Source organism: Nansenia antarctica (assembly GCF_963989245.1).
Source record: "Nansenia antarctica genome assembly, chromosome: 6".
NCBI lineage: Eukaryota > Metazoa > Chordata > Actinopteri > Argentiniformes > Microstomatidae > Nansenia > Nansenia antarctica.
In genome coordinates, this window is record NC_137676.1 from 5339195 (window position 1) to 5352782 (window position 13588).

General features: G+C 43.2%; 1 protein-coding gene and 1 long non-coding RNA gene across 3 annotated transcripts in view; both read right to left on the reverse strand.

Annotated features, from left to right (window-relative positions):
* The window catches only part of LOC308160063 (cytochrome P450 2J2-like), a 57938-nt gene extending 44751 nt beyond the window's left edge, over window positions 1-13187 (reverse strand). The window contains exons 1-9 of one of the 2 annotated variants that reach the window (XR_013937499.1): window positions 12968-13187; window positions 10943-11111; window positions 10438-10590; window positions 10151-10311; window positions 9880-10056; window positions 9556-9697; window positions 9240-9427; window positions 8194-8335; window positions 6137-7179 (exon numbers count right to left, since the gene is read on the reverse strand). Coding sequence is in view for 1 of the 2 variants with exons in the window: in XM_080533925.1 (XP_080390051.1) it covers window positions 6950-7179; window positions 8194-8335; window positions 9240-9427; window positions 9556-9697; window positions 9880-10056; window positions 10151-10311; window positions 10438-10590; window positions 10943-11111; window positions 12968-13156 (1551 nt within the window). In the remaining variant the exon portion in view is untranslated. Of the gene's footprint in view, window positions 1-6084; window positions 7180-8193; window positions 8336-9239; window positions 9428-9555; window positions 9698-9879; window positions 10057-10150; window positions 10312-10437; window positions 10591-10942; window positions 11112-12967 lie in introns of those variants that run through there. The other variant, XM_080533925.1, reaches the window with a different exon arrangement.
* On the reverse strand, window positions 1171-3458 carry LOC308161066. The gene is made up of 3 exons (XR_013937513.1): window positions 3368-3458; window positions 2064-2243; window positions 1171-1523 (listed from the first exon to the last, which is right to left on the reverse strand). It is a non-coding gene; the product is annotated as an uncharacterized lncRNA (long non-coding RNA).
* Window positions 13188-13588: the final 401 nt, after the last annotated feature.

A 13588-nucleotide genomic window follows, 5' to 3' on the forward strand; every position in this document is an offset into this window, starting at 1 on the left:
AAAATGTAAATATAACATGTATTTGACTTGTAATATGTATGTTAACAATATGATTAAAGCCTCATTTCATTTATTCATACCAGACTATTCTTGCTCAGTGTTAACAGTGCGTAGACAAATGTCCTTGCCAATCCTTCATATTGTCACTGCCAAACTATAAGGCTCTACAGTATTTAACTGTACTATTTGGTGCAGATTCTCTCTCATTCCCTAGTGTCCAATAAGCACAACATGTTTAAATCATAAGTTTAATGTGTACGATGCACTAGTAATAGGTCGGATGTGAGCTGGTGACTGGAGGGTAGCAGGCATCTAAGGTGCCCAACACTGCCGTTGTGCCCTTGAGCAAGGCACTTAACCCCTAACTGCTCCAGGGGCGCTGAAGATGGCTGACCCTGTGCCCAACGCTCTGTCCAGATGGGAGACGTGTGCACAAACTACACGTTGTGGTAAATGGACTGACATATAGCGCCTTATTCCAAAGCAGCCTCTCATTCACCCATTCACACACACATTCACACACCAATGGCGGCAGGCTACCATGCAAGGCGCCGGCCCGCTCACTGGGAGCAATTTGGGGTCCAGTGTCTTGCCCAAGGACACTTCGACATGTGGTCAGCCGGGACTCGAACCGCCGATCTGCCAACCTTGCGATCATTAGACGCCGGCTCTACCTCCTGCGCCACAGCCGCCCCGGTCTGTGGTCTCAGTGCTCTGTTCAATGATCATGAAGTTGAATCTAATATTTAGTGACAATGCTCAGAGAAAACCCACACCGCACACACCTGTTGCAAACGAAGCGGTTTAACCTAAATATGATGATAATTAAAAGAATATAGAGGAAAAACCTCTTTCCTTTACCTTTTCTTTTATGTAAAGGATGGCCAGGTGTGGTAGGATGGCCAGATGTGGTAGGATGGCCAGATATGGTAGGCCCACCAACAAGATAGTCATAGTCTGGCCCTGTTGTTGTTATTATCCTTCAAATAGGCCAACACACAGCTTTTTAGATTTGAACATTTATAACATATTAAAGCAAATGACCAGTGGGTTGTCATTGTCAATAACAAAATATAGGTTTTGTATCCAAACAAAGGTGTTTTAGGAAACAAATGAATTGCTGTACCTTCCATGAGGTTGTCAGCATATCTTTTCACATGTCCTCCCCACTAAGTAACAGTGTTACATGGCACTCCTCCTGAACAACACATTCTTCGTAATGTATCTGTAAATGGGGCAATTGGATTCCCAGGAGTTGTATAACAACTAAAGTTGACAATATTATCACAGGTCAATAACTTGGAATACACTGAAGGAACTATTCAATGCAAGGTTGCATTGTTACTCCTTGTGGTTGCACGTTTTTGGGGGGGTGCTGTCCTCCTCACTTTGAGGGTCTGGGGAGGTTCAGACGAGACATCTGTGGTCTCCATGGAGACTGTTCTCCGTTTCCTTCCCCTCGCCTCCCTCATCTCTGTCTTCTGCCCCTCTTCCTCCTCATCTCCAGAGCTGGAAACACACTCCTGAAACAGAGACACACAATGGTCAGATGCTTAGCTAGCTGTGTCTAATGAGATTATTTCCCTTCAATGTTTTGATGTGGCAATTCATACACAAGTATTGTACAAATACACAGATGTACGACCTGATTATAATGACACTCGTGAATGAAGCTGAAGTGTGTCGTCGTAATTGTTGGGAATAAAGTATGGACAGCAGTCCAACTGATCATCTTCGACATGTGTCTTCCTCAGCGTGCATGTAGTTTGCGTCTTTATTTGAAATGAATTATGATTCGCTGAGTGCTGTCCATACGTTATCATTTGTATTTGTACTGGTGTGTGCTATCTTGGCCAGGGCTCCCTCGAAAAAGAGACCTTAATCTCAAGGGAATAATAATAATCCCTATGATATTCTACATGGATCCAGCCCATGAACAGCAGTTTCTAATAAGACTTGAGTGAGCATGTTCTTTTTAATTCATTGCAATAGTTAACAGAGATGGTTTCAGATGAAGGCAGTGACTGATAAAGGATGAGATGGAAGATGAGATGGAACAGTACCATCCAGAGTCCCAGATCAGATTCAGGAGTCTGTGGTCCTGATTCAGAATCTGATCCAAAGACGTGATGTTCTGATTCGCCAAGACGTGGCTCTGAACCATTCATCTGGTTGTCATGGTGAGCCAGATCAGGTTCTGATGAATCGTCAGTGGCCTGTTTTGTCCAAACCGACTGTTCCTCCTTAGCCATGGAACACAGAGAGAAAAGCACATTTAATGCCTGTTTAATAGCTGTAGCATACCAATGACCCAAGACAAGCACCTTTACATTTTAGATATTTAGTAGACACCTTTATCCAAAGTACATTTGTCTAAAGTACATTTGTCTAAAGTACGGTAGGTGAATACATCAGTCATCATAAGAAAAACAAATCTATGCTAGGACCAGGGGCCATTGGCAGTCACAATGCTAGAAGGAATAATGACATTTTTCTTTTTTTACAGTAGAGAAACTGTACAGTGGGGATGAAGAGGTCTTTAGGTGGGACTGTTAAGAGTGTAGCCTGAAGAGATGGTCCCTCTCAACCTTGTGTTCATGTTAATTTTAAGTTCATGTTCATCGAGTTCATCTTAACAAGTCTCTCTTCCTTCATTGACACTGGACAGATGGTACGTATTATTATTATTATTATTATGTATTATTATTATTGTGTATTATTATTATTATTATTATTATGTATTATTAAGAGTATTGGACGGATGGGAGTGAATACCTCAGTATGCCTTCACCATTGTTGTTGTTTATACTAGCACAAGTGGCGGAGAGACAATATAAAAACTATATATTTTAAACAAATATGTTCCCTCTTCCTCACTATTTAGGTGGGTTAGGCTTCTCCACAAGTCCTAGCCTACAAAGTTCTGTGACTGGCATTGTGTGAATTCTGATGTTTGAAATTCCCCTACCTGAACGAGGACAAAATCTACCAAAACATTGCCTGGATACTAAATGAGACGCACAATGGAAGACACTGATATAAGACATCTACTACCCCCCAGCATTGTGTCTCCTGAGACACCTGCTTCCCCCTATACTGCGTCTCCTAAAACTTCTACTTCCCCCCTTGTACTGTTTCTCCAGTGTCAACAATTAAAAAAATATAAATCTTTATTTATTTTTTCTTCTATCACGACGACTGCCAATGGCCCCTGGCCTGAGCTAGATTACTCTTCCTGCTACGACTGGTGAATTGATGATTTACTTGCTTAGTCTAATGTATTGATTGTAAGTCGCTTTGGAATAAGGCGTCTGCTAAATGCCAAAAATGTAAAAATGTAAATGATATTCAGTAGTTCTCGCAGTACCTGGACCTCATCTTCGACTGTGTACTCCACGGAGGCCGGTGTGTGACCTGTGTACCCCTTCCTCAGCAGCAGTCTGCCGTCTGTGCTTTCCTTCAGTTTCAACACGACAGATTTAAAGCTCACGCTGAATCCAAGTTTGTAAAACACAGGGAAACTCCTCTTCTTCACCCCGCATTTGTACAACTCGATACCGTTGCGGTACAGCGGTGCAGCCACAAACTTTGAGCGCGCCCTCAGTAAGATAGCCCCAGCCCAGGCCAACTTCTCCCTCTTATGAGGGTCCTTTGTAATCAGTTTTTTGGATCCATCAATGGGTTCTCCATAACCTGGCACTGAACTGGACACCTCCAGGAATCTGAGGAAGGTGGGAGCTCTGGTCTTCAGCTCCTCTTGGACCTTGTCCCAGGTGAACTCCTGGAGGGACGGCGGGGAGTTCCGACGCAGGATCGAGTCGTGTTGCACCATGATCCGGCACTCTCGGTTCACTAGCTTAAGGACCTCGGCAATCATTATGGGAGCCATACCTGAGACAGACACATGCGAATACATCCTGAAAAGAACGACCTTTTTGCTAGGGATAATTTTTGACACGCAAAAAAGATTTGTCTCCAAATTCACATTGTCTCTGTTATGGTTTGTTGTAACCATAAACTCTAAATGCACTTGTTTTACTAGTCAATCCTCTACACTCCTCAGTCACAATCTCCAGTGTTTGCTTGATAAAAAAAAAAAGTGACAAACCTGGAACTCGCATCAAGAACTTTGGTAAGCTTTGGGGCCGGTTACCTTGAAGCAACAAACCAATTTTTTCCAAGGGACCTTTAAGTATCCGTGACTTATGTGAAAAAGTACTTGTAACAGTAACCTGGCGTAAAGAAAACAAAAAGCAGAAGTAATGTTTACATGATGAGACCATCCTTTCAATTGGCAGTGGCTAACAGTGGCTAAAAAAAACATGTATAATTGCATTATGGAACAAACTTGCAATAATGAAATCTGTGAGTGTTATTATGTAGGCTATGCTGAAAATATATATGCAACACATTAATTTGTTATGATGATGACCAACAGTTATATTAAATGTAAACGTGTAAGGTGGCAACACGGTTTTCTACCTGTGCTGCTTAAGAGTCTGATTAATAGTGGGATTATAATACACAACAAACTGCTTGGATATTGCATCAACACAACCCTTCACTGTTGTGTTGTTGTTGTTGTTGTTGTTGTTGTTGTTAAAAGCTAGAGCACTTACTTTAACTAATCTGTGATAATTCTCGTTCTGGTCACCCTCTTCCGATGATGCATCAACAGGTGTAGGCCTATCTAGCACTTGGTCGTCTCTTGCTGGAGCTGTAGTTGGGACTGGGACTGGGACTTGGACTGGGACGGCTGGGGCTGGGGCTGGGGCTGGGACTGGGACTGGGACTGGGACTGGGACTGGGACTGGGACTGGGACGGCTGGGGCTATGGCCCTGAACATCCCTTGCCTCGCAGGACTATCAGTGCTTTCCTGAGCTCTACTACAGGTCGAGACAGACTGTTTCGTTGTTACACCACCAGCAGCATATGCTCTTTCCTTTACGAAACTGACGATTTTCTCCACGTCATTGGCACTTCTTTTATATTTGACCAGAAGAGTTCGACAGGAGCTGCATACTGCTCTGGAAAACCCATCGCTCAGCGTGACTGGTCCCGTTATCTCCTCTAAAGCCAGCGTGTAGTCCGGTCGCAATAGAGAATATTTACCCTGCAAAAGGTTGTGTTTGTTCTTCTTGGAGTGGAAAGGTTGTCTACAAACACGGCAAACATCACTTTCGGTTTTAATCATCGGCGATTGTTGAGCCATGGTCTTCTATGCGCACTGTCGCGACGGTAAGCAGCGTGTCTGTGATCGACTCGGCAGTGAAATTCATCAAGGGGTGTGTTCGTAAATTCGCTCTGAGAGCGCCGGAGCACACACTGGGTTCTGTTTCAATGTATATGTGGTGTTGTTGTAGTGATGACAAACAGTTAAACAAACAAGTTAAACGTTTACTCGGCACTAACACGCAATCTGGTCCCACCCCCAAGAGCTTTCCCCTAGGAATCAACACCACAGTCCTAACTCCCGACTGTTAAACAACACATTGCTACAAGTTTCCTCTTTAAAAAAAAAGTGTTATACCATAAATACAATAAACAATAAACAATAAACTCCCTACACACTGTCCATGAACTGACAGGGTGCCGTCCCAGAGTCGTTCAACGTCATAGAGCGACCAAGTAAGTTGATTGGACAAGAGGCATTCCATGAGTGCTGATCAGATTTGCAGAGCGTGTTTACAAACGCAGCCCAGATACATCCAATCTACTCGGATAGCTTCTGTTTCCGGGTTGTTTCGTCCTGCCGCTTTGCGTTATTATTAGTAATAATAATAACCTTTATATGTATAGCACTTTTCCTGAAAACGTTTCAGCTATAATATATTAATTCATCAAATTATTCATTCAGATTGGCTGCTCACTCCCCTTCCCTTTTTGAAATAAATTATTGTATTTTATCTTTACCTTTTCTTTTAACTGTTTTCCCCAGCTTTTATATTCATTCTATGCTTGACTTGTATATGTTTTTATATATGTTTTTATATTCACCTCGAGTGTGATATTGCTTTTATACAACAGTTCTACAGCGCCATTTATTAGTTAACAGTAATAAGCAACAACATATTATGATTTGTTTGTTTATTTAATCATTTATTTTGGCTCCACAAACAAAAAGTTCCTAGTAACCTGAACACAAACATCCGCAGGCTAGCTACTTTGTATCGTCTACATTTATCTGTACGTTTTCATTTATTGTGCAACCAGTGAATATTATGACTCGGTTGAGAGTCGCTTTGGTGGTGAATGTGTGAATGCGATTCAGACGAGTTGACATCAGATAATAGGCTACATTGCTCCATTGTTTCCTGTTCTCGGTGGATGGTCTCCAGTAACCTTTTAGCAAGCTTACAGATATGAATAAACATTGGAGAAAGCACATTTGATGCATTTGATTTGAGTATTTTGCATGAAATCTCATAAATACATTTTTTTCTGGGATTTTGGCATTTCAGGCACGAAGGAGTTAATATCTGAAAATGCTCAAGGGATATCACTGGGCACCCTCCTGTATTTTGAAGAGGTACCCCCAAGCAACAAGAAACAGCAGAGAAACAACTCTTACCAGTTGAACAAGGTTCAACCCCATGGCTCTGACTATGTCTCTGTGTCCCTTATTGTGGTACTTACTAATGTTGTATGTATTAGCTGGTGTAAATAGGTTAGAAAATAAAGAACATTTAAAAGTAAATTACTTCGTAATTACATACATACATAATCAAATAAGGCATTACTGTCTAACAAAGACAAGCCGACCACACAGCATGGTGTCTCAGAGAGAGAGGGTTTCCATGGGCTTCAGGCAGGGCATGGTGGTTCTCTATGGGTTAATCTGAACTCCTGGCTGTGCTTTAGCGAAGGGACTTCAGAACAGATGGTGACAGTGTTGACAGAGCCTGAAAGGGCTTCAGCTGTACATGGTCTATCACCTATCCAGACGGATTAGCCCTGTTTAGCATACAATGGTTGCATGGTTGTGTCACAAGGGTAGGAGGTTGAGCGTGCCTTGGCATAGACCTTGAAGGGGTAGGGTGTGCGTGTGGTTCCCACGATTCCCTCCAGACTCAGCTCCACCCCGCCCAGCGTGGAGAAACTGAACTTCTGGAACAGGCTGACGAAGAAGAGGAACAACTCCATCCTGGCCAGGCCTTCCCCCAGACACACACGCTTACCTGGAGGAGGGACGCATGGGCACGCACACACACACACACACACACACACACACACACACACACACACACACCTTTACCTGGCGTAGAGCCTGAGAGGGAATTCAGGTATGTCCCGACTTCTCACAATGCCCACAACTTAAGCCTGGTACACACATAACGATCTAAATCTTAACAGATTTTTTATCTGAGAGAGACCCCACACATGAAGATAAAAAATCATGGATTGAACAGTTTTGATCGTATTGTGTGTGGTGTAATCTGATAGTCCCAATAGAGCACACCACATACATAAAGATCTGATCTACGACAGTCTAGAATCACGTCCCCCCAAGCCAGAAATCTCACGTGATCAGGGTAGTAGTACCCTGACTGACCTGTACAAGGCAGCCATGTGCGACAGGGCAAATAAAGTGCCGAAGAACGAAAAGAAGAAGATGCGTCGCTTCTTGATTGGCTACATTCCATGCCACGTCACAATCGGACACGCGAGCAGTGTTGCCAGATGGGGCAGGTTTTTATTTTATTTTACAAACATCATTGGCAACAGACATACAGTTTAGGGGGCAGGAGATGGGCACCTGCCCAATAGTAATTAGCGTTTTTCTGACAATATAGATTTCGGGCTGGCTTTTGGTGCATTTAGCGGTTTTAAACTGTGGTTAGGCTGGAAATTGTCAATCTGGCAACCCTGATCGCAAGTTGTCCGTTTCGCCCACACACAAGAGGACTTTTGATCTGCTCGGAGAATGGTCGGGGCCGACAATCGTAAATATTGAACACATTTAATATTTACGATCGTCGGCCCCGACCATTTTCCGAGCAGATTGTCGGGAGAAATTGACTCTTAACACACCTCACACCACAGGATAATCTTTAGACCAATCCGATAATCGGGCGTTTGCTGTCCTTAGTCGGAAGGGGGGAAATCGGGCCAAAATCAGCCAGATTATCTTTATGTGTGTACCAGGCTTTAGCTGAGGGTCAGGTTTCAGGTCAAGGGTGTGATAGGGTTACCTGCAGAGAAGGGCAGGAACGCATCTCTCCTCACAAACTTGCCATCCGAATCCAGGAAGTGCTGTGGGTTGAAGTCATCTGGGGTCTCCCACTCTGTCTTATCAAACAGCACAGAGGTCAGGATGGGCATCAGGGATGTTCCCTAAATACAACATAGAAAGGAAACAACTCACAGCCCAAACACTGGATTACATTTACACTAGATCATCTCAGAAAGATCAACCTCCCAGATGATCTAAGAGGGTAGGGTTAGGGTTAGTGCATGGTGGCGTAGCTGGTTTAGATCAGTAGTTTAATTTAGTGCAAGCGCTTAGTGCCAATGCAGGTGGGGGAGGTGGTGGTGTGTCTGAAATATTATTCAGTACAACTGATGACAACGATGCATGGCACTTGACCTACTCATCATCACCTATTAGCATTGCACAATATCTAACCTGCTATTACACAATATCTAACCTGCTATTACACAATATCTATCACACATGTACGTTTGGTTGGATTATTCAGCCCACCTACATTCCATCCTGTGACTGATATTATTTAGCAATGTTGTGTTGTCTATTGCTTGTAACATTATGTAATCAGATACAAACATGAGTATATTTCTTTTAGTTTTAACCCCAAAAGATACTTCACCATGTTTAACCTCACATTAAAATATAACAACAAAAAACACCCAAAACAAAATCTTAATTGTTAGAAGAAAAAGCGACACATGCATTCTAATCTGAATTGAACAGGAAACCGCACAGGGCAGTTTCAAAAAGGTTCAAAAACTGGTTTAAAACATAAAAAATAAACCACGGTCCGTAGATGCCACTGACTAGTCTGAGTACTAACTGACCTTGGCTCCAGTTTAAATGGAGCAGAGATATTGCATTGCACAATATGTAACCTGCTATTACACAATATATATCACATGGTTACTGCAAACAGGGAAACTCCAGGAGGAACACAGACAGCACTGTCTGGCACATTGCATGGATGTTGTGTGTTTCTGCATAACCAGACAACACGCACACACTCGCATGCACACACACACACACCTTTGGTATGAAGTATCCCCCCAGCGTGGTATCTTTTTGGGCCATCCTGAGTCCGTTGAGGGGTACAATGTTGCCCATCCTCTGGGTCTCGTGGATGACAGCGTCAGTGTAGGGCATGTTGAGTCTGTCGGCCATATTGGGCTGGCGGGACTGTCCAATCACACTGTCTATCTCAGCCTGGACCTTCTCTGTGTGGTACAACAAAGGGCTTGTACAAAGAAAGAAAACTATAATGGTCGCGAGAGAAACCGACTTGGCAGATGGCATTGTGGTCAGGATTGGGTCAGGGTTCAGGTGGTGTGGAGGTCAGACTCACCCTGGATGTGAGGGTACTTGATGAGGAAGATGAGGGCCCAGAGTAGGGTGGTAGAGGTGGTCTCAGTACCGGCCAGGAACATGTCCAGAGAACACAGCACAAGGTTGGCTTCGTCAAAACCCATCTCAGGGTGACCTTTATGCTGCCAGGAGACATAGAAGAATGTCATGTATTTGATAGTAGATAGATAGATGGATAGATGGATAGATAGATAGATAGATAGATAGATAGATAGATAGATAGATAGATAGATAGATAGATAGATAGATAGATAGATAGATAGATAGATAGATAGAGGGTCAGTCGGATGGATAGATAGATTACCTTCTCCATCTCTATGAGGAAAGCGTCGATGTAGTCCCGTGGGGAGCTGGAGTCCAGGTCCTTCCTGTGCTTCTCCACATACTCTCCTATGAAGGCCTCCAGGGACTTATAGTAGTGGAACATGTCATTATGAGGTCCTGGGAGGTGCTTCATCAGAGCAGGGAATGTTTCATACAGCTACAGGGGGGGAAATGTGTTTATGTCAAATGAAGAACTGTATTCTGTCCTACTGATTCTAGCTTAAAGAACCCTTTGCAATCCCAATTCCTACCTGACCCCACATGGATCCTTCCAGGCGGATACCCTCAGACAGGTATTTCAGCATGGTCTGGAATTCATGGTCGCTGTAGTCAAACCGCCTCCCTAACACCATCTGGCAGATGATATTGGACACAGCATTGTTGAAAAGAGATGCCGGGTTGAAGGGTTCACCTGTGAAAACATGTCATTTATTTTCTTAATTTTCTTTTAGATTCTCCTCTACCCCCTCCCGTTCTCCTCATCTTCCATACCTCTCTCCTTCTCTCTACCCCCTCCTTGTCTTCCTCCACCACCTACCTCTCTCCTTCTCTATCTCCTCCTGGAGGCAGCGGGTCTCCTCACAGATGTTCTGCTCCAGAGAGCTCTTTCCCATGCCGAAGCTGCGAAGGGTGGACATTGCGAAGCGCCGCTGGTTCTTCCACACCTGACCATTACTCATAAAGAGGCCCGCTGTGGGGAGAGAGAGAGCACAGTAGAGAGAGTATGAACAGGAGCTGGAATAGAATGAAATCTATTGATTATCACTGGCAATTTAATTCTGACCATCTTTATTTGAGAAAAAGATATTGGTGTCATCAGAAAATAGGACAAAAAAAACAACTAAAGCTTCAAGAGATTCATGAGATTCAAGAGATTCATGTTAGAAAAATGAATGGGCCAAGGATAGATCCTTGCAGTACCCCAGGTGTTACAAACCAATATTTGGATACTGTCCCATTCCAGGAGATAATCTGTTTATCATTGAGTGTGTGATATGATCATTATGACACCGGGTGAGTCAGTGAGTGAGAGAGTGATTCACCTGAATGCCCTGGGGGGGCGAACCTCGCAGCTATGTGGCTGAAGGGGCGGTCCACAAAGTTCTCGGCCTGTGTCACCAGGGCTTCCTTCACCATCTTATACCCCGACACAAACACCATCTTGTTTCGGCCCAGAGTCACATTGAAGACGTTTCCATAGACTTGGGTTAGCTGTGGAGACCAGGATCATGAATAAGCCCCCTTTTGTCTAGCTTGTGACTCAGTTGGCATACAGTACTGTCTCAGGACATTGTTTACCAAAAGAATACTAATCAATATAGTCTAGTGCGCACTATGGTAGTGAGAGTGTAAACCGACACAGTATCAGTGATGCCTATCTTGCAGGGTTTTTCCCGGCTCAAAATAAGGCATAGGTGGTAAAAGTGTAGCTGAAGCACACGCGTGTGATTTTTGTGTAGTTTTTTAGAAATGTTAACTTAAGCGGGCCTAAGCCTTTTCAATGGTGGTTATGTAATGCCTAGGGCCCAGTAGTTCAAAACGTTTAATCCCTATCTGATCGGGGATTAGGATTAGGGATGCTCCGATCTGGATTTTTGGGGCCGATACCGATCACCGATTTTTTTCCTCAAGATCAACCGATACCGATACCGATACCGATTTTTTTTTAAATACATAACTGTAGGCCTACTGACTGGATAGCCTACATATTTTTTGCTTTTTAGACAAAAGTTTTGATCCATTAGGCACCAAGCAAACGCAGACCCATTTTTATGGCATAGTAAAGGTCTGGCCTATCACCCAGTTAGGGCCTGAAGCCCAAGTCAGTTGATATGGCTGTATAAAAGACATCATAAACGTGGCCTTCATGGTTTACATACTGTTACGTCCTCCTATGTTTTCTGTTCAGTTATCTGTCTTCCCCAGGAAAAAAAAAGCAAAAAAAAAGAGTCATTTGGAGTGAAATCGGCCGATTTAAATCGGTGGCCGATAAATCGGAGCATCCCTAATTAGGATCACTTTGATATCCGATCAGATCAGGAAATCAAATCCAAGCCTTAATCTGGATCAAATCTTCAAAAAGGGTCCAAAAACACAGGATTGGGATCAGTTTGATGCCAAAAAAATGTATTATCTTGATCCCACCAGAGGGGTGGATTTCCAGGTGATTACCAGAGCAAAATGTACTATACAATTTATTTAAAAATATGTTTCAATATAAATAAGATGGCAGTTTGTTAACTGAAGTAATACACAATTTTTAGCAAATACATTTTATTTTTCATTTTTTGGTCACGTTTGTGGTGGCCTATTTTGTTTTCAACCAAATGTTGATGACATGAATGTTCATGCTCATAAAAGTATCAACAAAGATTGTCAATCACAAATGTAATTTAGATTAAAGAAAAAAGGTCTTCAAAAAAAAAAAGTCCATCATCTGTCATCACCTTTCAAAAGTAATTGCGGACAATAGCATCTTGCATTGCAATACCACTCAGTCTCTCATTTAGAGGGAAATCCATAGGTGGGCCTAGATCATCAGCAGGTGCAAGGGGCTCTGGGGGATCATGGATGTCAGAGAGGGGGACTCTGCGATGGACAGGATATTGTGTAGCACAATACAAGCCAGTGTTATGCGGCATGGTCGTTGGGGTTCCACTCTCAGATAGTTGAGGCATGCAAAACACCTCTTCAGTACTCCATTATGATTTTATGTCCTTTATGTATTTTTATATTATGTATATAAAAATATAATTAGACATTATAGATGTCTCTGCAATGTGGTCTCTTGTCTTCCTTGTATTCTTTTTCATATCCACTAGATCGGTAGGATTAAAGCACTGATATTCAGGATCTAGTAATCTTGAAAAGTCTGAATCTGGATCTGGATCCTGTCCTGAATTGCTTTGAAATACTGGGACAAAATCTGGCCAAGTTGTCTGATCCTGGATCACAAAAAACAGGATTTCAATATCTGATCGGATCTGATTGAGATTAAAAGTGTTGAACTACTGGACCCAGATGATTACTATAGTTTAATCCCGCCCAGTATATGTGTAGCTGCTTACCTTGGATAGTTCAATTTGAGGCTGTTTGCTGTCGATGAACACATTTCCCACAAAGGGAAGAGCCAGTGGTCCGGGAGGGTAGTTGGGTGGATTCCTGTTTTTGAGGAAATCAGCAATGAGGAGGAAGACAAAACTGAACAGGAGAATTCCCTTGAGGTCGAGCCACAGCCAGAGAGCATAGAGCCACATGCTGAAGAGAGAACGGGAGACTGACCGGTGATGTTTTGTGTACTTTCACCCTGCCTTCAGTAGAGATAGGGATGATATCATGCTTGCTCACACATTATGGACTTTGTTATATAACTACCCTCTAGGTAACCGGCAGTCCCGCCGGGACTAATTACTGGAGTACGGGAGTCAGGTGACCGGCTGTTCCTCATTACCACATCGTCAGCCTTCCACAAATACCTGGTCCGGCCTTCACCACTCTTACATTATCGTAACTTCAGTCTACCTGTTAAATCGCGCTTCCAGCTATTGACATTATTCTGCTCCATCTGTTAGCCTGCATTCTTCCCCTGTTTTCCCTTTGACCACAGTATTCCTGCCTGACTCCTGCCACCTCCTCCAGCCTACCTGTCTAACCCTCAGGCCTGCCTAGATTAGATTAGACTAGATACA